Below are 27,458 nucleotides of genomic sequence, written 5' to 3' on the forward strand. Positions count from 1 at the left end.
ATGGGGAGCGGCGCTCAGCCGCCCGCCGGGTGCGTGGCGCTGCACGTGGTGGCGGTGCCCAGGCGCGCGCGTGCGGCGGCGGCGGCGGCCATGGCGGTAGGGTGGCGGCGGCGGGGGGGATCGGCGCCCCGAGGGCCCGTGCGGCGGGACTCGGGGTCGAGCCGTGCTGTCTTCTCCTCGCAGGGCTCTCCGGAGGCGGCGGAGGAGGCGGCGGCGCAGGGCCGGGAGCCCCCCGCCGGCGGCGCGGCGCGGGGCGGGAAGAGGGCGGCCGCGGCTGGGGCCGGTGCACTGCAGCCGGCGAAACTGAGCCGGGCCGAGCTCTACAAGCCGCCGACCAGCGAGGAGCTGAGCCAGCTGAAGGAGACGGAGGATCTCTTCCACTCCAGCCTGCTCCGCCTGCAGGTCAGCTGGGGGGCCGCCGTTGGCCGCGCTCTGCCCCTCTGGGGGCTAAGTTGGGCGCGGGGTGAGGCGGGGGGCCGTGGAGCAGCGGGACCCCGGAGCCGGAGCTTCCCAGGAACCGCCTGGAAAAGAGACCCCGGGCCGCTGGCAGGCCCCTGAGCCCTCCTGACCCGGTAAATTCGGGCAGCAGCCGCTCCTCTGCAGGAGCTAGTCGCGGGGCAGGGGCAGAAAGCACAGGCTTTACAAAGCACCCAGCATGTTACTGGTGTTTCCACCGTAGTTCCTGTTACCATCCCGCCCCAGGCCCTGTGCCTGTTTTACCACTAGAGTTGAACTCCTCCAGCGCATAACAGCAGTATGGCGGAAGCGTGACCCCTGCATCCCTCGCTGCGGTGATTTATTGCTTACCGGGATGAGGAAGGAACACCGCCAGCTGTGCCCGGCAGCTGGCTTTGACCACCTTCTGGATGGGACGGGAGGATTTTTTTATGTCCTCGGAAAGCAAGCTGTGTTAGGGGGAGGTCAGGCTGGTGACTAGATGGCTCCTGGTGGTTGTAACAGTGGTGATTTTTACCAAAAAGTGGCTTTGATCTCCTGACTACCTACTGGTGTTGGTGGCGCGATCTCTAAGGCCCAATTCCTGGTGTGAACCTGTGCAATTGTTTCCTGCAGCTGATACTGTGCCATATAAAAAGCCATTCTGAGAGCTATGCCTATGTGAATCGCACTGATTTTTTTTTTCTATGGCTGGACCTCACACAGAAGCCAGTGAGATGGAGTTGATTGCCATCCAGCACTTCACAGGAGATGGCAGGAGCTGCATTATCCTTCTGCCTATGGGCTGACCTGACTCCCAGCTCTGGGCAGGGTTTGTGGAGAGGCATGGATGTGTTCCCCAGCTCACCTGCTGCCCTCTTCACCAGGCTCCTGGCTGGTGCTGGAGGACAAGTAATAGGCAGGAACAATTCCAGTGTTGCAGCCACCTTTGACGGTCCCTTTTCCCCTTACAGATTGAAGAGCTCCTGAAGGAGGTGACGTTGAAGGAGACGAAGAAGAAGAAGATTGATGCCTTCCTTCATGAAATCAACAGCCTCCTGAGCGCCATCCCGGAGACCACAGAAACTGAAGTATGTTTCAGAGGGATGCAGGAGGCGGCAAGACCCCTGTATGGAGCAGGCTCTGCTGTTGCTGTGCAAGCAGAGGTCCTCATGGACTGTTTCCTTCAGGGACTGAAAAAATCCTGCTTTGCTTTATCTTGGACGGAAGAGGGGCACAGTTCCTCTTTAAGCCCCGTGTGCAGGCGCCTGCAGCTGTGTGGGAGGAGGGGTCCTGATCCCTGCGCATCTACTGTTGGGGATGCTTAGAGCATTTTGTGTTCCTGTCTGTTCCCAGCTCACCGACCAGGCCTGGCTCCCCAAGAGCGTGAAGGTCCCGTTCCTGCAGGTGCCATTCAGCGTGAAGGGGAGGTTCCGCTTCGTGCCCCCGACTGAGGTGAAGGTGGTGGGCAGCTACCTGCTGGGCACCTGCATTAAGCCGGAGATCAACGTGGATGTGGCGGTGACCATGCCGCGGGTGAGTCTGGCCATGCCTGCTCCTGAGTGGCCCGGGGCCTGGCTGAGACCCGTCCCCACCTGTCCCCCACGACTGCTGCTCTGTCCTCTCCATTCCTGAGTGAGGTTACAGCGTCTAGATGTGCAGTGTGGTGGCTCCCACAAGGAGCTGGGGAGTGCAGTCTCACCGCTTGCTCTATCAGAGCTTGCAGCTGTTTTGATTTTAGTTCCTCATGAGGATCTCCATTCTTTCTGCCTGGGCTGAACATATTCCACATTTTCAGGGAGATAGATGCTGTCTGGCTTTGTACCCCATTGCACTTCTATCCCAGCTCCCAAGACTGTGTTACAGGGAGGGTGATGTTTGCAGGCTGTTGCCTCTGTTGAGCTCCCTCCCCTTGCTGCCCAGATTTGGTCTAATGGGGTTTGAGACAAAGTGATACCCTGTTTGGCTGCATGGCTGTACTCTGTCTCTAGTGATCCTTGGGCCTGGTGAGCCAGCAGCAATGCAGTGCTCCTGATCGAGTTGGAGCTCCTTGGGGCTGTAGCCACATGGCTGAGATAGGGCTGCCTGAGGGGTCAGGGAGAGCAGTGGGTGGTGTAGTGCCATGGGCTGAACTGGTCTCTGCAGGCAGGTGAGGTGGGATTACCCAGTGCCTCTCTTCCCAGGAGATCTTCCAGGACAAAGATAACCTGAATCAGCGCTACCACCGTAAGAGAGCTCTGTACCTGGCTCACATTGCCCAGCATTTCTCCAAGGAGAAGCTCTTTGGCAGCGTGAGGTTTGCCTACATGAACAGCAACCATCTCAAGCCCATCCTGCTCCTGAGGCCTCAAGGTAGCACTTGAGCTTTGCTCTGGTGGGTGGGGGGTGTGAGTGGCTACTGGCATTAGGTGAAGGGAGGTGGTGGTGGTGGTCTTGTACCATTTAACAGGCCCTTTGGAGAGGGGTCAGTCTGGGGCTGTCGTCACAATTGGTGACAAATTGTGGAGCTTCGGTGGTCCCAGTTGCCCTCTCCCTCCACACAGAGCCTAGGCCTCAAGGTCTCTTCACCTCCCAGTCCCCCTCTGCAGCTTGGCTGGGCTCCCCAGCCTTGGCCTTCCTGGCTGGCCCACCCTGTAGGTACTTCAGGGAGTAAAGCAGACCCTACAAAAGTCCTTCCTTCTGGCTCTCTCCATACCTGCCCCCTACCATCCTCTTGCCTTCCTCAGGCCACTGTGTGCAGCCTGGCTCTTCCCTGAGGTGACGTGGGATGCATGGGCTGCTGGGTGCTGCTTGTTTCCACAGACCCCAGGTGATAGCACGTTTGGGTCCGGGTGGTGGCGTGGCAAGGCCAGGGCGGGCAGGAGAGTGCTGGGGTACCAGGCTGGCCAGTGGGGATGAAGATGGGACTTGGACATGAGCAATGTGACCCTGGGGTTATTGTTGGCTCTGGGATGTGGTCACTCTCTGCTCTGAGGTTATTTCCACTGCTACTGAGCTTTGCTGGGAAAGAGGTTTTTCCTTTTGCCAAGCTGGGGATGCTCCCTGTTTTCTCAAGTTTGTCTCTGACATCTCTTCCTCCTGCACCACTACCCCCTGGTGCTTACAGGCAAGGATGAGAAGATGGTCACTGTCCGACTCCATGCCTGTCCTGCCCCGGGTCTCTTCAAACCCAGCCGCTTCTATCCCAGCAAGAACAATGTCCGGACAGCCTGGTTCATGGAGCAGGACACCCCCAAAGAAGGTAGAGTCTGGCGCTGGGGGAGCACAAGGCTGCTCGGTTCAGCCAGAGACTGCCCCCAGTGCCCAGAGGTGGGTTTGCTGCGGCCCTTTTCTGTGAACAGGAGGTTTGTGGTTGGGTCCAATGTGATGTTGTCTTCCCACACAGGAGGCACTGAGCCCCCGACTCCACACTACAACAACTCCATCCTCTGCGACACGGTGCTGGTGTCCCACCTACACTTCTTGTCTAGCGCGGCCACTGACTTTCCAGGCATGAAGGATGGCCTGGCCCTTCTCAAAGTTTGGCTGAACCAGCGGCAGCTTGGCAAGGTATTCCCTGTGACAGGGGACAGGGCAGGCTCTGCTTGCCTGGCTAACCTGCCTTTGGCCTGCTCTCCCTTCTTAGGGGTAGAAAGGTGGTGACTTGGTCCTGGTGGGTGGTGTGGTGGGATTGTGACTCTGATTTGAACTGTCTTGGGTTTCAAGGACCACCATACTACTCTGTGGGTTGCAATGAGTTTGTGTGTACTGGATAATTGTGCTTCTTTGAGATCCCTGGAATGATGTGGTGGGATTTTTCGTTGTTGTTTTTTTTTTTCCTGGGGAATTCATCCTGTTTCCCAAAGAACTTTGAGGTGTTGCCTTCCTGCAAGGGGATCCGTATCTCCGCAGTGTCTTCCTGGCAGGCCTGGGAGCCAGAAGCAGTCATGTGGGGTGTGCTCTGGGGCTTATGGTGCCTGGTTGAGCTCTTATAGCTCAGCCTTCTGTTTTTCACAGGGCTTGGGGTGCTTCAGTGGCTTCTTGATCTCCATGCTGGTTGCCTACCTGCTGATGAAGCGCAAGATTGTCAGGATGATGAGTGGGTACCAGGTGCTGCGGAGCACCCTGCAGTTCCTGGGTGAGTTTCCTCTCTGGACAGGGAAAGGCTGGTGTCCACAGAGTCTCTGCATGATGCATGAACACAGTCGGGGAAAGGGGAATTGTGGATTTTCTGTCTCCAGTGCTGGGATTCTGTGGGTGGGATGGACAGGAGGGGTTGAGGCAGCAGAGTAGGGCTGGATGGAGCAGCTTACAGAGGAGGGGGTAGGTCCCATCACAAGGTGGAGGCCAGCATTGCCTTGTAGCACTGTTAACATTGTGAGACCACGGTGATACTGGCACATAGCTGTCCCACTGTCACCAGCGGGGGAGATGTGGATGATCGTGTGACTTGTCCCTTCCCGTCTGCCCACAGCCACCACTGACCTGAGCGTGACGGGGATCAGCCTAGTGAAGGATGTGGATGCCTCCCTGGTAAGCGACCCTCCAGGGGGATTTGTGCCTGTGTCTGTCTGTGCTGCCTGGGCAGGGACATGCCTGTTACAGGGAAGTTGGTTGGCAAAGAGGTGGTGGTGCCCTGATGTATGTGCAGCGCCATGGCACTAAGGACCGTGTTTGCTCTTCCAGCCTGTCCTGGACGACTTCCACCAGGCGTTTGAAGTGGTCTTTGTGGATCCATCTGGGCTGGTGAACCTCTGTGCTGATATGACTGCCAGCAAATACCACCAGGTACCAAGCGGGTTGTGGTGGCATCCTGAGATGCTGTCTTAGGAGTGAGCTGAAGCAGGCAGAGGGTGGTTAAACACCTTGGAGGAGCTTATTGGATGTAGGCAGGGGGTACAGTGTTGCATTTCAAGCTTTTAACATCCATCTCCAGCTCTGAAGCTTAGAAGTGAATTTTGAGACATGGATGTACTGCTGTCTTGCCTGTCTTGCTAGAATAATGGAGGAAAGTTGTTTTCTTCTTTGTGAGTACCTTTGGGTGAAGCCAAGCACCTGTTTAGCAGATGTAACTGTTTTGGAGCAGAAAAAACCCACCTTGATGACAGGGCTATCAAGGAGGGAGGGACTGTTTGGCCAGCAGCGGTAGCTGTTGGTGACTTGGCTTCAGGCTAAGGGCAGCAGGTGTCTGGGATCAGCATCTCCTGGTGACCGTGGAGCTGGGGTGGCTGTGGTTGATGGGGGAGCATTGGTGACCACTGCTGGAGAGACTTGCTTTCCTTCTCCCCTCCCATTCATGCTCTTGCTCTGTCTTGTCTTCTTGCTCAGGTCCAGTTTGAAGCCAAGCGCTCCATGGAAATTTTGGATGATCGGATGGTGGATGGTTTTCAGGTGTTGCTCATGACTGCAAAGCCCATGCTCAGAGCCTTTGACCATGTCTTCCAGTGAGTCTCACTGTGCTGGTGGGGTAGTGCTGAGGAGCCTGTTTAGAGAGGAGTGGGCTGCTTCTGGTTTTGGATTGGGGTAGATTTGGACCTGCCTGGTGGGAGGAGATGCTGCTAGTTTTGAGATTTACAGTATTTCCTCTTTGCGTTTGGCCATTTCCACTTTCACTGTCTAGAGAGCCTCCTAGGAGGGCAATGCTTTGATCTTTGGGAATGATGATTATCCCAAGGACCAGCATCTCCTGTGGTACGTCCTGAGATGCTAAAGTGCAGGGTTTCTTCTTGTAGCCCCCATCCTGGGCCAGGACCCTCTGGTCACCACTTTATCCATCCTCTAGCATATTTCTCAAAGGATTTGTAGTATAGGTGGCTGACCAGCTTCTCTCCTTCTCCTGTAGCTTGAAGCATGTCTCCAAGCTGCAGGGTGCCTGCAAGAAGATGCAGCTGCTGAACGAGCTGATGGATCGGGGTGGGAACTACGTGGCTGCAGCCCTTCCTTTTGTTGTCTCACTGCTGACCCGTGGTCTCTCTGGGAGAGTGCTGCTCGTGGCTCACTCGTTGCCTCAGATCCCTGAGGTAATGCAGCTTGGCAATGACACTGCATCCTTTGCAGCACGTGGGGTCTCGTGTGTCCTTTGTGGCACTGCTGGACACAGGGAAGGGATCTTTTCTCACTGAGGGAGGAGACAGACCTGTCCCCTTTGTGGGGAATACAGAACCTGAGGACCTGCACTGGGGTGTGGGGTGCAGCTGGGAGGCTTGGTTTGGGCAGAAGTACTGGCCCAGGGTGAAGACAACTGTTTTTCATCAGGGAGAACTATTAAATGAGGCTTTCCCTGTCTATGCTTGTCTGGGCACCCAAGAGCATATAGCAGGAGGTTCACCTAGCAGCCCAGTACCCCAAAGCAGCTGCTGCTCCAACAACCTCATCTCTCCTTGTGCTTCATGTTCCCCATTTTTCTACAGTGGCCGATTGATGCTGAGCCCCCAAAGCACAAGGATGTCGGGCCCCTGACATTTGGGCTCCTGTTTGTCCCTGAGTTTGCTGCCAGCGTGCTGGAGAAGGGACCTCAGGCTGATCACCCCGAGGTGAGGGGAGCCCTGCTTGTGCCGAGTAGGGTGGAGCAGAGCTGGTGCCATGCTGTGGTTTCAGATGGCTGCAGGGCTGGCTGCTAGTCATGGGAGCAGTTTGGCTGGCCCCAGCGGTGACCTGTGTCCCTGGCCTGGTATGGCCAATGTTCCACTGCAGGCCATGGACTTTCGGACCTTCTGGGGGGAAAAATCGGAGCTGCGACGGTTCCAGGATGGCAGCATCTGTGAGGCAGTGGTGTGGGAGGCCAACACTGTCTGCCAGAAACGCCTCATTCCTGAGCAGATCGTCAGGCACCTGCTGAAGCTGTAAGTTGCACCAAGCAGCAGCAGAGGCTGGGGGACCTGCACCTGTGTGGGGGTCACTGCTGTCCTCCTGGCTTGTGCCACACCCCTGGTAACCCCCTGTTGTCAGCTTCACGCTTTGGGGAATGTTGTGGGTTGTTTTGGTTTGTGAAATCTGGAAGTAATTTTCAATTGTGGCCCTAATACTGGGAGCTGCTTCCCAAGAGAAGGTGGGGAGGGCAAGCACATGGTGCTATAGCTTCTGCTGATGGTAATGCTAGGGGCACGGGGGCAGCGTGGTCCTGCTCTTACATGCAGGTGGGATTTTGAGACACTCATTGGCAGAGCTGGAAGAGAAGCTGTCTGGACCTTGCAGGATGTTTCATGGAAGTCTCTGAAACCCTGTAGTGGTGCACAGCATTGGAAAGCCTCCCCGTAGTAGTTTATACCTTCTGCCAAAATTGAGATCATCTTGCGCAGAATGAAGGGGTTGCCTGGGACACTTTATCCCGACTCCAGGAGGGGTCTTGTGAGGAAAGGCTGCACTCTGGCAGCTGTGGCTTTGAACGCTCTGAAGCTGCACGAGTTGCTGGGCCACTTTGGGTGGATAACTTGGGCATGGGAGGAATGCACAGAGATTGGTCTTCTCACTGTGACCTTCCTGTATGGAGGGATTCCTCATTCTTGGACTGACCCTTGCCTGTGGGTGCAGCGTGTGGTGTCAGGATGGATGGGTTGGCCTGTTGTAGCTCTAATGCTCTGATATCTTCTTCCATGTAGCCATGCAGACATTCCTGAATCCTCCATCTGCTACACGGGAGCCCTGCTGGAATCGGTGATCAGGACTGGGAAAGAGGTATAATTGCTCCCCCGGTGGGGCTGTGGGTTTCTGAAGGAATAGATAGCAGTATGGGGTGGGCTACAGGGAGGTCATTTTAGCTTTGTGGCTGTGAGGCAGCTGTGGTGTTCCCAAGAGAAAGTTGTAAGGAAAATTCCTGCCTGTGGGCACTTTGATGGGCAGCGTGGTGCTTTCCTTGGATCTGGCAAGCCTTTAATGCCCACCAAGGCGTAGCCACTGAAGTCCTTTTGCTCTGGCAGCCCCCACACCCCGTTTTCTCTGGCAAACATCCCGCTGGTCTCCTCCTTCTGCTTATGTCCACATCATCTGAGGATATATCTCCATCCCACTGTGCTCCTCCAGCTGCACCTTTCAAACATGCATCCTTCAGGACATGGGCCAGACAATTCTGTGCCTTTATCCCATAGGTCCAGCTAGGAAAGGATCTTTCCTGTCACGATGCAAAGTGCTAGATCATGCCCACCAAGCGCTACTTAGTGCTCCAGCTGAATGTGCAGCTGAAACAAAGAAATGTCACTTTGAGGTAGAAAAGAGGCATCTTGGAGGCTGGGAAATGTCCCTCTCCCTACTTCTGCTCTCCAGCTTGTGAAATTAAAGCCTGGAGACGAGCCGTGAGCGCTTTGGTGCCACTTGCTGGTCTTTGGTAAAACCAGCTTTTTACCTGGTTGTTGGATGGAGGAGGAAATTGTGTCCTTTCTCCTTTTTAAGAGCAAAGGGGAGCAAATCTGATTGAAAGAATCTTCTGTGCCAGGACCAACTGTGGTCTGGGCAGAGCTGCATGTCAGATTTGGGATGAGATGCTAGTTTGTACAGCCTGTTGTGTGGCAAGGCAGCAAAATCTGTGTGTGCCATGTCTCTACAAGTTGGCCTGGCGTGAGCAGGGCTGATAAACCCCACGCTGAGAGGGGATGCACTTTCCTGGAAGCTGAGGGGCATTTGGGAGTCCAATTGTTGCCAGTCCTCAAGGAACTAAGAAGAAACTCATGTGGTGTGGTGGGTAGGGGTGTCTGTCTCTGCTTCTCCAGCTGTTTGTGTGCAGGCAGCCCATGGAGTCTGCAGTGACTGAGGGACTTGGGGGATGATGGAAGACGGACAGTGCAGCCAGCTTTAGAGACAGGCAGGGTGGAGGTTTGTCGTTCGTGGCACACCCCGCAGAGGGTGCTGCTGCGCTGCCGTAAAGCTCAGGCTGGCCGGGTGCGTGCGGCTCAATTCAGCCGCATCTGAGCTGAGCGGTTTGCTGTCAGTGATGTCTCCTTCTCCTTGTTCAGGCTCCTCTGCTGTGCTTTGGGAATTGGAAGCAGCAAGGGCAGCAGCAATTCTCCTTTCGGTGCTTCTCTTTTGCTTTCCCCAGGGCTCCTGTGATGCTTTGGATATTTTCTGTCTTTGCTTTTGCCGTGCTTCATAGCTGTGTTTTGGCCAAGGACATAGTGCTGCCTCTGTTAGCATTGCAGTAACTGGCGGGTAGGCAATAGCAGAGCTCTCGCCTTGCCAGAGAGCACCATGTGCTCTCTTTATTCCCAGATCACTCTTGGCTTCTCCCTTCCTAGGGAGAATTGGCAGTACAGCTCTTGGTGCTGGCTTAGTGTCTTGCACAGGAAATAATTTCACTTACCACTTGAAACGCAGCCTCTAGAATGCCTGTGGCTGCTGGTGAGCTACAGACAGTCTTGCCCTTGTCTTCCCTCTCTTGCTTACCTCCCTGCTTTGCTGAGCACTCTTGACAGAAGCTGCTCCCTGAGGTGGCAGCGCTGGCTCTTTCGAGCTTGGCTATGATGCCACCTTGAGAGGGAGGTGAGATGGGTGCCCATTCAGGAGCAGGAGAGGTGAACGGGGAGGCTTCTTGTGTGTCTGCAGGTGTTGGGGACAGGTGAGGAGGCCATGGTCAGCGTTGTCTGCTCCTACGACGACCTGAGCCGCAAGCTTTGGAACCTGAAGGGGCTGCCGCTGACGGTGACGGCTGTGCAGGGTGTCCATCCAGCGCTCCGGTACACAGATGTGAGTGTCCCTGGGCACGGCCGGTGCATGAGGGTCTCCAAGGAGCTGAGAGGATGCCCTGGGGTGAGGGGGGACAGAGAGAATTAGCCACGCTCTGCTTTTGTGGCTCCTGAGAGCTCTTGGGGTGATGCGGTGCCTTCTTGTTGCTGTCCTGTCCCTCGAGCTGGCTATGCACAAGTTGGCTAAGCCCTCTGTGCCCAGAGGGCTTTGCTGGGGTAGGAGGTTTGAGGGTGTGTGGTGCCCTGGGGTTTCTGCTCACTCTTCTCAGTCACTGGGTGCCTGTTCTCTCCCAGGTCTTTCCTCCCATTCCCATGAAGCCAATTTACTCATTCCATAACCGAATCAGGACTAAGCACTTGCTGCTTCCCTTGGAGGAGAAGCCCTGTCCGGCCTACATAGCCCCTTTGAAGAGTAAGTGGGGATAGATGTGAGTGGGAGCTGATTTGGTGGGGGGAAGCAGAGGCGGGCAGCGACGCTGGCTCCGTTACTCCTGCGTTGGTGCGCTGCAGACGGGAGCTGAGCCCCGGCTCCTACCATAACCTCTAGTCCCAGCCACCCCGATCCAATGACTTACTTCTGCGTGGGGCTTACTGGCCCCCTGCTATCCCTTTGCCCCCAGTTGTCTGCCACATGGAAGGCAGTGGCCAGTGGCCGCAGGACAAAGAGGCCATCAAGCGCATCAAGGCAGCTTTCCACCTCCAGCTGGCTGAGCTCCTCCAGCAGCAACACCAGCTGGTTTGCAGACCTGCAGTCACCCACACGGATGTGTACAAGGTAGGGGGGGTGACGGGGATCTTCTCCAGACCTGACTTGTTGCCAAGGAGGCAGGTGGGGGGCTGTGGCTGTGGTCCCACTGGACAAAACCAGTATTTGGATGGTGGGCCTGGGAAAGAGCATGGTGAGACTGCGCTGATGCCAGGATGCTGCTATTGTGTCCCTGAGGTGCAGCGTAGCACACCAGTCTGCTTATATTACCAGCAACCCTGACTTCACTTTCTGCTCCCATCTCAGGATGGCTATGTTTTCCGTCTCCAAGTAGCCTACCACCGGGAGCCCCTGATCTTGAAGGAAGTAGTCACCCCGGAAGGGATGCTGAAGTACCAGGACACAGAGGAGTCTCGGCAGCTGGAGCTGGAGACATTGCATCTGCCCTATCTAACCAGCTCCCTGCATGGGTGGGTGAGGTGGGGGGTGCTTTAGGGGGAACAGGACATGAGACGTGGCTGGAAGCTAGTGGGGAGGTGCCCTTTGATATTGGAGGCTGATGGTGGGGCGAAGAGCTCACTGTGGGAAGTGGCCCTTCATCCCACTTTGTGAGAGGCTCTGCAGGATGGAGGGATGAATGTGGGTGGGCGCAGCACCAGTTGTCCCTGTTGTCACATCTGAGTTCACTGGTGTGGGGAGACAAATACCAAAGAGCAGCATGGTTAGAGAGGAGCATGTGACAGCATTTCCCCTTTGTTCCCCCAAAATTTCAACACCTGCAGAGAGTGCCCTGTGCTTGTGATGCTGCACACATGTTCCTGGCAGATTTTTGCCCGTCTTCTCTCTTGCCAAATGCCAAAAGTCTGCTGTAGGCCCTGGGATTTGTGGGTTGAGCAGTGGCTTGTCTCCCTCCTTGCAGGCTCCAGCAGCAGCACCCCGTCTTCGGCAGCACTTGCCGGCTGGCCAAGCGCTGGGTCACTGCCCAGCTCCTGAGCGACAACATCTCTGAGGAGTGTGTGGACCTCCTTGTGGCATTTCTCTTCCTTCATCCAGCCCCCTTTATGCCGCCCAGGTGAGGATGAGGAGTCTGGATTGGCCCAATGGGGATTTAATGCTTTGTTCCTTACCTGGGATGGAGCAGTGATGGGATGCTGCTAGGGCAGGGGGTACTGGGAGGGTGCACAGCAGGCAGCGTGAGGCCCCTGTGCTGCCAAACGCTGTCCCAAGGCTTGTTGGGAGTGGCTGACCAAAGGAGATGGAGATACTTGATGCTTCAGGGCTGTGGCTTCCACTACTGTGTGTGCTGCAGAGAAAGCGGGGGGAAGCAGGTGAGGATGGGAGCAAGTTTCCTCTGGGTGCTGGTGGCACAACCACGGGGTGTCCTGTGCCTTCTTGAGGATTGGTGAGGCCCCTAGTCCTGGGCGTGGTGGCCAGGAGAAGCAGGGGTGAGGGCTGCATTGTGGCTACCAGCACACTGGGGATCCTGGGTTCCCCGGGAGGGATGTTATGGTGGTGCTGGCAGCTGCAGCCTCTCTTCCTCCTGGAGAGGACTCCATAGGGAGGGGCGGGAGGTTGGCTGCTGAAAGACGAATGGAGTAGCATGTTGGTAAATAGCTCCATGGGGCCAGTTGCTTGCTGACCCCTGTCAGGTGCATGGGATGCAGCCCAGAGGGAGTGAAGTTAAGTTAGAGGAAATGTTTTTGCTCCATGTGGAGCCAAAAGGTTACTCTGCTCTGCAGTAGGGCTCTGGTTTCCTTCTCCAAAGTAGCAGGAGTAATAGCCTGATGCCTAGGATGCTTTCATGTCTCCTAAAATACTCTGCTAGCAGGAGCCCCATCTTCCCAGCTGTCTGGCTTCACACGCGTGTTGTGTTGCGGGGGAAAAGGCACAGTGGGAACTTGGCAGGTGTTCAGAGCTGCACCAGACATGGGAGCAGCCCTCTCTTTGCCTCCCTCTTGCTCCAACCCCAGGACTCTGGGTGGGGGGAACATCAGAAGATGAGGTGGCCAGGGGCAGGGTCTCACTTTCTGCTGGTCTCTTTTTACCTGAGGAGGGAGCAACAAGGCAGAAAGACTTTCCCCAGGGATTCAGAGAAGGGGAAGTGCCTTGTGCTTCTGCTGGGTTTCCCTTTCCCACCGCAGACATCCCTTCTTGGGCTGCACGTGGGCTGGGCATCACCAAGTCAGCCCTGAGTCCAGCCCTTCTTGCTGTCAGGGGAGCAAACGTCTCTGTTTTGTCTTGCCTGCAGCTCTCCCCAGGTGGGGTTCCTGCGCTTCCTTGACTTACTGGCAACCTTTGACTGGAAAAACAACCCTCTGATCGTCAACCTGAATGCTGGCCTTACAGGTGAGCAGGCAGCATGCAGGAGAGTCGTGGCATGAGGGTCTTGATGCCTCCTTGGTCAGCACCTGGCTTCAGGGGTCTTGGATATGTGGAGGAGTTTCAGCTTCTGCCAGGGGCAAGGAGATTTTCCACACCCTTATTTCTGCTGTGCTTAAGTTGGCTTCAGGATGGGTTTGGTTGTGGCGTGAGTTTTTTTTCCCCATGCCTGCCTTAGAAGAGATGAATCTCAGTGATGATGCTCTGCTGCTTCTGGTCTCCCTGAAATCTGAGACAAGCCTGGGTGGTGTTGGATGTGGTGGTGTCTTTGAAGCCCTCTGCTCCTTTGCAGCTGGCATTTTTGCTTGAGGCTTGGCCTTGGCTCTTGGAGGCCAAATCTTTGGTTGTGCAGTTGGGCTCTTGAATGGGAAGCTTCAAAGCCTCCTGCCACATATCTGCTTTGAGAGCCCCACTGAGCCACTCAGATCATGGCGATGACCTGCTAGTCTTCCATTTCAAAACCTGCAAGGTAAAAGGGCTGCAGTCCTCTAGGTTTGGTTACCTCCTGAGCCTTGAGAATTTCCCAGTAAAGGTCTCTGGTTTCCAAAGGGGTGCATTGGTTCATTCGAATGGACCTGCAGTCCCGTGCTCTTGTCTGTTGATTGATTGTCTTTCGGATACATGTATTTCCCCAGGAGCCAGAAGAGACCACGGGATTGTCTTGGCTTTGTGTGGTTGTGGGGTAGGGGAGATAGCTACACCTAACTTTTAAATCTGATTTATAAAAAAAGGTAAAGCTGCTTGGGAGAGAACTGGGTTTTGGAATCTGATGTTTTTCTACCCTCCAGCTTTTTTTAATGAACTAAATGGGAATTGGTTTTGGCCAAAGAGCTATTTTTTTCCCCACTTGAGGTTGGGGGGGAAGTTAGAAAACACTTTGGGTACAAACTCTGTCGTTAGCTTACAACACGAGTTCCCAACCCACATCGGTCCCAGTGCCTGCCGTGTCTGGGCCAGCCTGCGTGAGTTTAGAGCAAAGTCCCATCTAGCCCTGCATCCTGTCTCCAAAACTTCCTGCAGGTGGATACTGTGCGAAGTGTGACAGCAGAATAAGCCTGAGGCAATGGAGCTCTGGTTGCACGTGTACTGAGGGATTGGAGGGGGGGAGAGGGTAAAGCCTGTTGTGCTGCCCTCTTCTGGGCTGTGATACATGGGTGAAGAGACCAGAGAGCTGTGGATGGGGCAGAGCATCACACCCATCTGCCTGTCCTCTGCAGATGCTGACTGCACAGAGATCAAGAACAAGTTTCTGGCTGCTCGCTCTCGCCTCCCCATCATGTTCATTGCCACCCCCAAAGACCAGTGGAGCTCCATGTGGACCCAAGAGCAACCCTCAGCACAGGTGAGCTGGGTCATCTGTCCTTGCTCCATGGTGGCTGCTGGCTTGGGGCAGTTCCCTGCTCCCAGTGCTGGAGCGAGCTGTGGCATCCCCATGGGTAAGCAGGGTCCCTGCTACATCCAGGACTGCTGAGTTTCACCTTCTGGCTTTCTTCCCTCCCCAGATCCTGCAGCGCCTTGTCTTGCTGGCCTCAGAGTCTCTCCGCGCCTTGGAGGAGCAGCTCATGGACCCGCTCAACAGCCGGGATGTGAAGGTGACCCCCTGGGGCACCAGCACAAGGGTTTTCAGGGTTTGGCAAAACATACTTGTCATCGGTGATGATCACTGGGCTGTGTTAGTAGGATTCAGGCTGTGGCTGTGTGTGGTTGCAGGAGGGATGGGAGCATGGAGGCTGGTTCCCCACTGTGCTACCCAGCTTCTGGGGGACCCAGCTTTGCCTAGCCATTTGGGGTGAAATGTCATTGACTAGGACATACTTATTTTGTATCCTCTGGTTTTCTTGGAACATGAGCAAACCCATGCTGTTCCTGTGCTGAATCGGTTGTGTGTCTGTGGCTGGAGCAAATGGCTCCTCTGGGAGACTAGTTTAGCCCTCTTTGTTTTCTCAGTGATTTTATTTTTTAAGTTAAAACATCCATTACTGAAATGGACCTGGGAGATGTAGACACATTTATTTGCCCTTTGAATGGAGAGACGTGTGTTTTGGAGGGCAGCTTGTTGGTGTACCAAGTAGTGACCTATGCAGTTGAAGCTGAGAGGACTCAAAAAGCCAGACTGTGGTTAGATATGTCAGATTCACATTAGGAAAAAACAAAACCCACATATAGTGGATTATTTTTCTGCCGAGGCAACATGAAAAGGATTTACTGACTTTGCTTTTGGTTCTGCTGCATTTTGCACTGGAAGTATCACAGGGGTGAGAGGTACTTGAGGTGGTAGCAGTGTGCGTTACAGGGCTGTGAAGGGGTGAGACACTGCATGTGTAAGATGTGCCCAGCGTGCTGCAGTTTCCAGGGCTGCTAATCTATTTGTAAGCAAAGCTTGGGGTGGGGAGGAGGGAAAGGCCTTTCCAGTGCAACTTGGAGTTGCCTCCTCTTCCCATGTGTCTAAGAGGGTGCTCCAAGGTTTTTTTTCTGTCTTTGCATTTGAGTTATTTGGGGACATGCCCTCTCTCATGCAGATGCAGACATGGGTTTGTGAGCTATGTTTCTTTGCTTCCAGGGGTGTACAATAAGCCATGGGCTTGGTCAGCTGGGTGGGAAAGGGGAGCTGTGTGAACCAGTGCTGGGACTCCAGTGCTGTTCACTGATGTTGTTCATGCATGTTCTCCCCAGCCTGGCTGTAAACCAGCTCCAAGGAATGGGTTTTCTGCCAGGACCAAGTTGGGCGGTGTTCCACGCCTCTGTTCATGTCTCCGCATCATTCCCTGAAAACAGGCACAGTTTTAAGTTTTTTCCACTTTAATACAGCTGCATCCACAGTCCCAGATGCTGCCCAAATATTTATGTGTTTGAGATTGCTTCTCTCCATTAATGAGGCTTGCTCTCACCTTTTGTCTCCTTCATGGAAGATGCTCCTGCCCTCTGGGGCAACTCCCGTTGGACAGACGGGACCATCCCATTATTACACAGCATCTCCTGTCCTCTGGATGTTGTTTGACTCCTGTTAGCTTCTTGACTTCCCTCTTCGTTCTGGGACCCTGCCACACGCAGCATGGTTACTGTCTCAGCTCACAGTCTGTCCCTCTCTCGACTGCCCACCCCACTGTTGTGCACTCAAGTGGCCTTCCTGGGGTCTGTGGTCAGGGCTGGAGAAGACCACCTTACCACTGTGGAAAGTTCTCCAGGCACCATCCCTGGGTCCTGGGGACAGTGGTTAGATTTTTCTGCTGACTTGTGAAACCAATAGGGCAGAGAGCGTAGTCCTTCTGGCTAGTCATCTGATGTGGGTAGGGAGCGCCTCCCTTCTCTTAAGTGTTGAGCTTGCTGTGCGGCTGGGCTGTGGCAATCAAGTGAGTCCTTCCTGGTGCACGTTGGTGGTCCAGAGAACATTTAGCCTGTCCACCAGGAGATGGCCATAGGGGAACCACCTTGCTCTCCACAAGAGTCCTTGTTACAACACTTGCATGGGGTGTAGGGGTGTGAGGGTCACACCCTTCTGACTTGAGCAGGGCTTCTGCTGAAACGGGGATGTGTCTCAGCCCAGAGGGAACAGGGTGGCTGGTAAGGGCTAGAGCTCCCCATGGCTCCACCACAGCCATGTTTTTCCTGTGGATGTTTTGGCAAACTTCTGACATTTCTCTCACAAAAATTGTGGCTTTGATATACAGCTTTCTAAGGAGAAGGGAATAGAATAAAATGCAAGCAAGGACTTGGGGAAACCTCTTGTCTCTCCTGCTTGCCTGTGTCCTATATTGAATAGCACTGGTCTTTTCTCCCTGCAGATGGTCTTCCGCCCTCCTTTGGACTTCTATGATGTCCTAATCCACCTGAACGCAAACCAGATTCCTCGGCATCTGGAGGGTGTGGACCGGCCACTAAAGTCGTTTTCCCGGGGCGTGGTGAAGAACAGCAGTGCTGTGAAGATCCTCTTTCCTGTGGTGGATTATGACCCTGTACAGTGCTACCTCCAGGAACTGAGGGTAAGCATGGCCTGTTCTGGAGGCACAGGGGGCTACCCACCTAACAGACAGCTCGCTTCTGCCATTCAGGTTGTCTGCCACTCCAGGACCTAGTTGGTGACATAGAATCTGTATGTATTTTACATGGGATGGTCACTCTTTCTGTGCATCTGAAATTGCTTCTTCAGCAGAACACCTGGTGGATGCCCACCCTCCTCCATGGAGATGGGAGTGCTGCTGATGTGAGAATGATGTCAGAGACAACACTGGAGCTTTTGCTGAAGAATATTATATTTCAGTGCAAAAGCATCTTTAAGCCATTTGTCTGTAGTCAGTTAATTGACTTTTCATAGCTTCTTGCAGCAACTGGGTTGCATGATGGACAGTAGCTACCCGTATTTTCTGCGGTGGATGGGCAGGAATCCATGGCGGGGTAGCAGTAGGGCTCCTGCTGTTAGGCCAATGGTTGCAAGAGCCACAGAGGCAGAATATTGGTCACAGGATGGTTTCTCTGTGTTTGGTTACATGCATGATGGCAGAGGAAGTTGGTAATGTGGGTATATAGAGAACATCAGTATCATCAGCCCTGTTCTCTTCCACTATGTGGCCATGCCAAAGGCTCAGCAAGCTGGGGAGGTATGCAAGATGGTGGGTGGCAGCAGTGATCCACACTGGATCTGGACAGCCAGCGCTTTGCAGATGTGCACCCTCTGCCTCTTTGGCCCTTGCCAGCTTCATGTGCAGTAGCTGAGTTAAATGTTTTGTGTGCAGAGAGATGGGGCTGTGATGCCCTTTTTTCAAAACCTGGCTTGACTTTCAAGTGCCATTATCCATTACCCACAGAAGTGCTGTGAGCAGTGTCAGAACTGCTGTAGGAATTGTAGGCTGGAAGGGTGCTGTGAAGGTCCCCAGCCCTGTTCCACCCTCAGGGCAGGGCGAGCTTTGACATTAGAGCAGGGTGTGCAAAGCCCAGTCCTGTTGAATGTTGACTGTCTCCAGGGATGGAGATTTCCCTCTGCCCTGTCCCAATGTTTGGCTACCATTGTGAAAGTGGTGCCTGAATTTAAACTCCAGTTCAGGCTGGAAGATGCTGGACCCTTTCAGTTCAAGCTTTCCTTTCACCTTAATCCAGATAGCTTAGGAGATGGGCAAACAAAATTTGCAAGGTTTTCTTTGAAGGTTTTCTCACCCTGGGCACAGCCCTGTACCTCCCAAGCTGCCTGCCAGCTGTGCTGCATGATGGCCTCTACCCATGGGAATCTGCTGTGGCTTTAGTAGAGCTGACAGGTCTAGCAAGGTGCCAGCTCAGTCCTCCTGTCACCCACAGCAGGGTGGGACAGTGTTGGGGGATAAGGAAATGAGAGACAGGGATGGACACAATGCTTCTTTGAATTGAGGAAGACCTCAAAATTGTCCCACAATTTCCCTGCAAGTAGCTCTGCTCCTTCAGCTGGAAGGATGTTGGGGAGAGGAGCCCTAGTGCTCTTCTGCCTCTGAGAAGGATGGTGGTTGAGAAGCTGGAGATCCTGCAGACATACTGTAGAGAGCACTGGGGGTTTTCTTGGGGTCCAGGATGTGCACAAAGGAGGGAGAGAAGCACCACGCACAAGACTTCTAAAAGGGAGCAGGAAGCACAGCGTTTGGGGACTGTTCTCTGTTTCACTCTTTCTTGGTGTCTGAGGAAGAATATAAAGACCAGCCCCTCTCTTTTGTTCCCTAAATTATGGGGATTTGACCTGCTGCTGTGAGACCTCAAGCAGGAGGCATAAATGTGAATAGGAAATGGAGTTTCTTAAGCCTGAAATCCTTCTCCACCCTGTGCTGGAAGGAGGGGTTAGAGCCTTTTAGCAGCTGCCAAGGTGCTGGAGGTACCAGTATGCATGGGATCAGAGCCTCCGTGTCTCTGGAGGCATCAGGGCTAAACAACCCTCATGGAGACCTGGCAGGAGGCTGATTTCTTGCTCAAAGAGGAACTGGGGACTGCTGGACAAGTCAACCGGGGGAGCAGGCTCCTTGGGGAGCCTGTTAATTGCTTGCAACAGATCTGGCTGTATATTGACGCAGTCAGTCAGGAAACTCGTTGGGGTGTGTTGCAGATTGTAGGACACTTTTGTGCTTCTAGTCAACTCGGTGTCAGCTCCAGAGGTGAAAGGTGCAGAATGGACTTCCCTGGAAAGTTTTTTCATTATCCTTTAAGCAATTATGACTTAATTGGTCCAGTCAATGACAACCAAGCTGTCTAAATTTTTACTCCCTTTTTTCTCTAATACAGGTAATAATAGACTTGGAATGGGGTTTGGTTGGGTTACAAATTACAGCTGGTCCTAAGTCCAGTATACTAACATCCCAGTGAAGAAATGTGGATATGAGTTGCATCATTGGAATCAGTGTTGCATTCGCTTTGTGCCTCTTGTTCTTTGACCTGAGGGTGCTCAGGAGGGAGCAGAGCAGGACCTGGTCACAGGTTTCTCTGAAGAGTGAGTGATGGGGTAGAGAGCCTGAAATCTGCCCAGCAGCCCTGTCTGGGGGGCTTTTCATCCTCTTGAAGGTTCTGAGATAGGTATGGCTGTGTTCCCTTGCGGCTGTTGCACTGGAATTATCTTGCATTACCAGTTCGCTTGTCTCTCGTAGCTTCTAGATCGGTAGCAGGCAGACCTCAAGGCAGTGATGAATATCTCTTTCTGGGCAAACAGGTGTTTCTTCCCCTGGAAAAATCACAGAGGTGATGCTGCACGTGCTTTCAGATAACTCATTCGCGTCCACCTGTGTTGGAAGGTCTCAAAAGGTGACACTGCACTGCAGGGTCGACAGCAAGCAGGTGATGCAGAGCTGTCAGTGGAAACTACTCTATCAGAAACCATCTGGCTTTGTGTCTCAGTGTGCTGGTGTTGTTCTTAAAGGCAAGACCTTTGCATCGGCTTTGTGCTTTGAGCTGGCTTTGGTTGGTAGCTTCTCCAGCACCCTTCTATTTCTCCTCCCCTGGCTTTCATTGCTCTAAGTGGTGGTCAGCTCCTCCTCGTCCTGCAGGCTGGGAGCCCTGAAGGTGATCCAAATGCAGCAAGAAGTTGGTGCCAGAAAGGAGTGTGGTGACAGCAGTGAATACTTACGAGAGATTTTGGATGAGAAGGCATTTGGATGCAGAACTGGCTGGCTTTGACTCGGAGTAATTTGCTGTTCCTTAGTAGCATGAACCACAGAATTGAGCAACAGGGTTGTAGCCGAGGCTGACAGTGCGGCTGTGGTGGGTTTATAGCAATGAAGACATCTGCCACACAGCGATGCTGTGGGATTGTTCCCTTCTGTGGGCAGAAAAGAAATGTCTGTCCTTTTCTGAGCTTCCCATGTGAAAAAGGGATTTAAATGCTTAGGCAAATTGATTGAAGGGGGCAGGGAGTAGCATCTTGCCCAGTAACCAGGAGACCCACTTTTCTCCTGTCCAGCCTCTGCTCCTGAGACCTTCCAGGGACCATCCCTGTTTTTCTCAAATCAAAGGGGTTAGCAAGGCATGAGTGCTCTGGAGCTGAAGGGTTGCTGGATGCCTTCCCCAAGGAGCATAACCAGAGGAGAAAATGAAAGGAGGGGAGGTGTTGAGTCCTGACTGCTTTAATTTTTCCTGCTACAAGGAGGTGTGCTGCAGGACCTGGTCTGATTGAGTTGCTGTGGTGCCTGGGAGGCTCTGATTAGAGATGAAAGGATGGTCATGAGATTCAGACAGCAAATTCTTGAGTTCCAGGACAGATCTGATAAAAAAGGCCTGTTCTGGGAGTCTGTTCAGATGAGAAGGGTTTGCAGACAGACGCTTTTGAGGGAAAGCAGGTGCCAGACGTCCTGTAGAGAGGCATTCCCTGGAGCTTCAGCCCATCACCAGCCTCCCTGCTGCTTACAGTCCCGAGCGCCTTGGTGAGCAATCCCTGGTGGGGATTTTCCAGCAAGGCTAAATTAAGTTTAAGTGTCTCAAATGAGGCTCCTGTTGGATCTCCATTGAGACTGCTGGTCTGTGTCCTGGTGGCTGTCAAGCTGCAGAACCCACAGCCATTTGCTGGGGATGTGGCATGGGAAGGCTCAGTCAGCACAGCTTTTGCTCCAGGGTGGCTTGGCTGTTCTCTGGACTCAAGGGACAATCCAGAGGACGCGGGACTTGTGGGTATGGTTGCCATGCCCATCTTGTGTATGCATGCAGGAGCTCACAAAGCTCAAAGGCCCCTGTCACCTCCCTGAGGTCCAGAGCTCTTCTCTCATGGTGAGGAAAACAGGATGAAGCTGCCTGTGCCATGTCCGTCTGCATGTCTATAATGGCTGTTAAAAAACCTAATATTTCGTATGGGGACTTTGGTCTTGCTGCGTCACTGGGTGTGAAGGGCTGTCTTTCACTGAGATTTAGGTTTCTGTGGCTGCACATGCCTGTGGGAGAGCTTGTGGCAGAAGACCTGCCCATTTTGTACATGGGAGATTTTTCCTGTGCAGATGAGCAGGAAAATGTTTCCTGCTTCACTGTAAACATCCTTCCCACTAAAGCGATGTTTTGCATTTCTTGCACCTTCAGACAAGACCTATCTGGAAGACTTAACAGCCCTTTCCTTTCTTCCTCCCACGGTGCAGGAATGTGTATCTTGCTGCTGCATGTTAGGAAGGTATTAATGGCATTAAAAATTCTTGGTCTCTTACAATATATAAGCTGTGGTTATGGGATGTAGCTGGAACTGGTGAAATCTTTTCAGGTCAGACTGCTCCCTTCCTGTTTTGACTGACAGGGCTGACTCCTCCTATGGAGACTCCAGAAAGGCAGAGAGGAACTGAAAAACCTCTGTGGGCTCTTGTAGAATGGAGAAAACCTTCCTGTCTTGGCCTACACCTTTGGAGGGGCAGAGGTGGCAGGAAAATACCCAATCTTACAGCTGCCGAGCAGCTCCATGACCTTTAGCGTAGTGGCCGAGATTGGGGGTGGATGCATATGTGTGTGTTTGTGTAGAGCTATGGGCACACGTGTGTGTGTGTGTACAGATACAGGTGCACATGTGCTTAGCAAGGCATCAGCCCCTTGTGCTCCTCGAGTGAGCTGACAGGGTGCTTGTGGCCGCATTTCTTCTGTGTTGGTAGTGCCTTCGCAGACGTCCTGTAGGATTTGTCCTGTAGGAGTTGGCTGAAGGCTTTCGTCTCAGGTGGCTTGGTGGGTAAGGCATGTTTGCTAATGCAGCCAGGAGAATGAGTAGCTTTTTTCCTTGCCATACTTCTTTGCTGCTGCTGCCCCAAACCGCCGGGACAAGAATGCACATGTGGCTGTGAGGAGACACTCAAAGGTGGAAAAGTTTGGATAGTTTGAAGTAACTTTTACCAGTTGAATTCCAAGCTTAACACCCAGGTTTCTTTTCTCTTTCAAAACCTGACTGACACAGAAGTAACCCAGCCTGGTTTTCTCAACAGTGTTCCTTGCTCTGTGTGGGCATGGGGGAAAGCTCTGTCTGTGTCACGTAACCTGTGAGCATCAGGGTAGCTCGCAGTAGAATGACAAGGACCTTGAAGTGTTAACCACGAATGTCGTTTGTTGGAAGGAAATAGCTTTAATGGGGTTTTTACTGGTAGATCCCTTGCTTAGAACACTTAAAATGTACTAAGCACAGAGCAACTGTTGATTGATGCATTTGCCGCTTGAACTGCTGTCGCACCAGGAAGAGCTGCTAGGCACATTTTGGGTGCAGAGACCTCCTCTTTCCAGCAGCTGTGATGCAATGAGCCCAATCTCTGGGTATAAGTAGCAGCAGTGGAAAGAATGGGTGGATAAATGGTTAGGCCAAAAAACCCCACCCCTAAATAACAACAGTGTAGTTGCTTAACTAGCAGTGAGTGCTTACCTCACTGAGCTGCTTAATCCATTAATCCCATTTTAGATCAGGGTATTGTTTTACCCACCACTTTTCTCCATCCTTTCTTTTGAGCAACTCAGATGGCTCCTTACAGACCTTGAGCTAATCTTCCAGGCGCCATATACCACTTTGCTGGACAATGGGGCCCCTCCGGATCACAGGTCTGAGCTTGCGGGTCCCCTGTGTCTCTGCGAGATGTGAACCGGCTGTAGGTTTTGCTGATGGCAGGGATCCTCCTGAGCATGGAGAGCTTTCCCTGGGCCTTTAAAGTTGAATTGCAACCAAAGATACAGCAGCTTGAGAAGGGAATAGGGGTTCAAATACACTCCTTGCCTTTTCTCTTGAACTTTCACTTGAGGAAGGTCTTTGCAGGCTCAGGCAAGCCCAGTGGCACTAGGCATGGAGCATGGGATGGATGTAGAAAGGGAGGTGAACTCTGTTTGCTTTTACTCCTCAAGCCCCTGTACAAACAGAAGTGTGGTGACTAACCAGACCTTTTCAACGTTGTGTTTTCTCAAGGGCTGAATGTGCATCTCCACAGCTCGGTGGAGCCGGCCCGAAGCGCTGTCATGTGGACGATGCTGGGGGCAGTGCAAGTGCAGAAGCTTGCCCTTTTCTGGGGTTTTGAACTGGATGCCATCCTTTTAGCATCTGCCCTCTGCTCCGTGCTGGGCATCAGGCTGAACAGTGGTTTTATTGGGAAATAAGCTGAGCCTGGGAGAGCTCCTTTCCTGCAAATGCTCCTGGCTCCTGTCCAGCAAAATGTGCCTGTAAAAAATACCTTTCTCGTATAGGGAGCATTGCGTGTCACTCGAGACCTTGCCCTGTAGAGTAGCGGGGCTTTTCCAGGTTCTCACACGCTCTGCTCCCCTTTGGTTTGGAAAGCTGTATGTTGGCGGTCAGTGTGCCATGAGCTTCCTTGCCCTTTGTTGAGCTTTCCCTCCTTCCTGCTGTTTGCCTTTTGGCAAAAGGAGGAGTCTTCTCTGTTGACTGGGCTCTGAGTGTAACCCGCTGCTCTCAGCAGAGAAATGCCAGGGTGCGTTCCCTCTTTCTCAATGTATTTTTAGACAGTGGTTTTCCTAGCCAGTTTGGTGAGATAATGCCTTGGCCAGCCTTGCCCCTGTGAAGATCCCATGAAGTGGGATGAGCTGGCAGGTCTCAATCTTCCCAGCTTGATGGCCTAATCATGTTGCCCTCTGTTTGTGATACTTCAAGTTTGAACCCATAAATCTGGCTCATAAGGTTGCAGACAACACTACCCCTCCCTGCTTATCAGGTCTTCACTCTTAAAATGCCACCCCACCCTTTGGGATCACTGGTAATACCAAACCAGTCCACCTTTTTCTCATCCTACTGCAATCCTGGTAAGTCCATACAAGACCCCTTCCAAGCTTGCCTTTGATGTTGGTATTTTTTCATGCACATCCACATGAAAACCTCATGATACAACGATGCCAGCAGAGACCTCTTTTTTGTAAGAGTGTGGCAGAGTTGCAGCTAGGGAAACTAAGGGGATGGAGGAAAGGATGAAGAGGGAACAGAGGGTCTGTATTTCTTGTAGTAGGGTGCTCCAAAGCTGGTGAGGCCATGTGGAGAAACTTGTCCTGTACTGGGGCTCTTTGCTTGGCCCAGTAAACATTGTGCTGTTGCCTGATGTTAATTTCCACCAAGATGGAACAAGCATCAGGGAGCAGCTTCTTGGCTGTCCCGGCCAGCTGCGCTCAGGATGCATGTCTCCAGCTACCAGCGTGTTGGGTGCTGAGTTGTAGGACCAGACTTTTGGGTTCGAAAAGTTACTTGCATGCAGTGCTGTTTACTTCTGCTGCAATGCTCATCCCCTGCCTCCTTGCAGCGCTGGGAATCCGGCTTGCGTGGGCTTGGGGTAAACCAGGCTGTGGACTCCAGCCATCTCTTTATGCAAGGTCTCTTTTTGAGCTCTGCTGCCCAGCAGCACCAAAGGAGCTGCTCATTGACACAGCTGCTGGAAACACAGGGGCAAGGAGGGCAGATTCCTGCAGTGCCTCCGCTGAGCATTCCATCTCTTTGCACCTCTCAGGACTTTGTGTTACTTAAAATTTCTGCTCTTAGGTTTCCTTTTGGAATGCTGTGGGCTGACAGCACGTGTGGGGTTTATCCTGGGAAAGAAGAAGCTTTGATACCTTGGTTGCACAGATTGCAGAGCTTGAGATGCTGGCCTCTAGTGAAGGGTCCTCAGCTGGGGTTTGTCTTTGCTACCATGTAGTGGAACGTATTGTGGCAGGATTGTCTGCTGGGCAGGGCCCGCCTCTTGCCATCTGATGCACTGTGAAGTCTTGGACATAGCTTCTGGACACTGGGATAGGACAGCTTTGTGGTGCCAGATCCAGCTGATGGGGGACCATGGTGAGGAACACTTGGGTTGTCGCCTAAGGGGTCCAGTGTCCTAAAGCTGGGTGCTGATTTCTGGGTGCTCTTGCAGGCCCGTGAGAGGTGATGGATCATGTTTCTGCTCTCTGGGATAGCGAGAGGAGTCAACGGTGAAGGACTGCATGCAAAACTTGGAGGCAGTGCACTGTATCCATCACGGCTAGGGGACAACAGGCAGCAGGACTTGTCCATAGGCTGCCAGTTGCTTTCCTTGTTGGGAATCCACTGGAAGAGTTGCAGTTTTGTTCCTGGCTGGTGTGGAGCTACTGTGTGTCTCTGTGTAAGGAGACTGAATCACGGATGGGCTCTGGCTCTAGGATATCTGGCACAACCTCTGTTTGTTTTCTACCCAGGATGCCTTCAGCGATCTCGCCTTGTTCTTCTACGACAAGCATGGTGGGGAGGTGATTGCAGTTTTGTGGAAACCTTTGAGCTTTCAGCCTCAGCCTTTTAAGGTGAGTTTTTGACTCTGCTTTAAGCTCTATGTTACCTTTATGCCTGAAAGCTTGGAGGGCTTATTTTCTGCATTGTCATTACTTTTTCTAGCTCTCACCAGCCCCAAAGCCCTTTGAGAAATGAAGCTTATACTTCTGTCCACTCTTAGAAAGGCTGAAACCAAGACAGGGCTGTCGCCACAGTGCCCCCAGTCATCAGCAGAGCTGAGAAGGGAACATGTGTCCCTGGACAAACCCCAGCACCATAATCATGGGTCAGAACAGAGCTCTCTCTCCCAGGTGCTCTTTGTTCTCCTTCTGGGATGTGGGTGATGCCTCATTTGCCAAAGATGTTTGGTGTGTGTAGTGGGCTGTCCCATTCTCATGGCTTTGGGCCTCTTACCCAGAAATACCCGACCTGCAAGAAGCTGGGGTGGCAAGCCTAGGTTAATAGTGCTGGAGTCCTATCGATGTATGGATATATTTTCCAACTACACTGTGTGGGTTGGCAGACTCTAGAGGGTAGTTAAGCTAGGTGTGAGGCACGCTGGAGTGATTCATGCTGCTTTCTATGAAGGGAAGATGCAAAGAAACTGGTGACTCATGCCTCAGAGTTGGCACCCTAGGCTCTTCTGTCAGTCTCTGGGTGATTTATCTCCCCTCTCTTCATGGCCAGAGGGCATTGGCCATTCAGCCTAGCTGCAGTTGTGAAATCTAGTGGTGAAAAGAGAGGAGGAGATGCTCGCATCTGAGCTGAGTGTGGCTTGATTAAACATGAGGGTATTTATTTTCCTCTGGTGGAGCCAAGGATCTCTTCCCACTCAAGGTTTTGACACCCATCAAGAGCAGAACAGAGCCCAGGCAGCTCTTACTCAGTGTTACAGTGTGGTCTCTCTTGCATACCCCATCTGCTCTGCTCACGCAGGCTCCGCCGTGCACCTGCACACTCTTCCCGTCTCCACAGTGGCCCTGGCTGTTACTTCTCTACCTCCCTTGTGGTCTTTGGGCTGTGGCTTCAGTGTAAACCCTAAAAGGGGCTGGAAGGGTTGCTCTTGCACTGATAGTGTTGAGAATTGAGGCTTAGAACATTGGACGTAGTGGTGTGGCAGGGTTGGACGTGACAAGGCAGGAGAGCAATTGACTTACCTTATTTGGGGCTTACAGGAGCTGCAAAGCAGCTCTGAGCCGGTGCTCCTGTTTGCCCAATGTTTGTGTGTCCTGCAGGTCTCCAGCATGAAAGGAAGGATGGTGACAACTCTGAACAACGAGCTGGTCTGCGTTCCCAATGTGGAGGCAATTCTGGAGGACTTCAAGGTTTTGGGAGAAGGCCTGGTCAAAGGTGTGGAAGCACGTACAGAGAAATGGACTATCTGAGGCCACTGAGAGGTTTCAAAGGGACCCATCCTGAAGAAGTTTTTTCACTCTGGGACTGATCCTTCTTATAAATCAGTCCTAGGAAAGGCTTTCAGCTTTTTAAATCCCAGAACTGTGTGTTTTACTCTATTTATCTTTATATGCCTTGTTCAGAAAAGCGATGGGACCTGTTGCTCCTTTCAACAATACAGATGCCTTTTTATTTTGAAGAAAATATAAAAATGGGATGAAGTTTTTGGAAGTATTCTTGTTCA

At 52.9% G+C, this 27,458-nt stretch overlaps 1 protein-coding gene across 1 annotated transcript; it reads left to right on the forward strand.

The window, feature by feature from the left end:
- NOL6 (nucleolar protein 6) lies at positions 1–27,440 on the forward strand. Its single transcript, XM_086480185.1, has 26 exons — positions 1–96; positions 184–402; positions 1,410–1,526; positions 1,792–1,971; positions 2,619–2,787; positions 3,542–3,676; positions 3,821–3,984; positions 4,432–4,552; positions 4,889–4,947; positions 5,101–5,202; positions 5,743–5,858; positions 6,257–6,434; positions 6,825–6,947; positions 7,108–7,256; positions 8,013–8,088; positions 9,946–10,086; positions 10,380–10,497; positions 10,706–10,860; positions 11,098–11,261; positions 11,711–11,863; positions 13,040–13,137; positions 14,388–14,512; positions 14,673–14,762; positions 16,953–17,150; positions 25,750–25,851; positions 27,055–27,440. The coding sequence occupies exons 1-26, from the start codon at positions 1–3 to the stop codon at positions 27,202–27,204; spliced, it is 3,498 nt and encodes a 1,165-aa protein (XP_086336311.1). The 3' UTR covers positions 27,205–27,440.
- The last annotated feature ends 18 nt before the right edge of the window (positions 27,441–27,458 follow it).

Source organism: Leptosomus discolor, chromosome Z (genome assembly GCF_034619465.1).
Source record: "Leptosomus discolor isolate bLepDis1 chromosome Z, bLepDis1.hap2, whole genome shotgun sequence".
Classification (NCBI taxonomy): Eukaryota; Metazoa; Chordata; class Aves; order Leptosomiformes; family Leptosomidae; genus Leptosomus; species Leptosomus discolor.

Bases quoted from the DNA above. Each gene is read 5' to 3' on its own strand.
- NOL6 (XM_086480185.1), top strand. From the start codon at position 1: ATGGGGAGCGGCGCTCAGCCGCCCGCCGGGTGCGTGGCGCTGCACGTG. The intron at 3,677-3,820 runs GTAGAGTCTGGC...CTTCCCACACAG, and splicing joins GCAGGACACCCCCAAAGAAG to GAGGCACTGAGCCCCCGACT. The intron at 6,435-6,824 runs GTAATGCAGCTT...ATTTTTCTACAG, and splicing joins CGTTGCCTCAGATCCCTGAG to TGGCCGATTGATGCTGAGCC.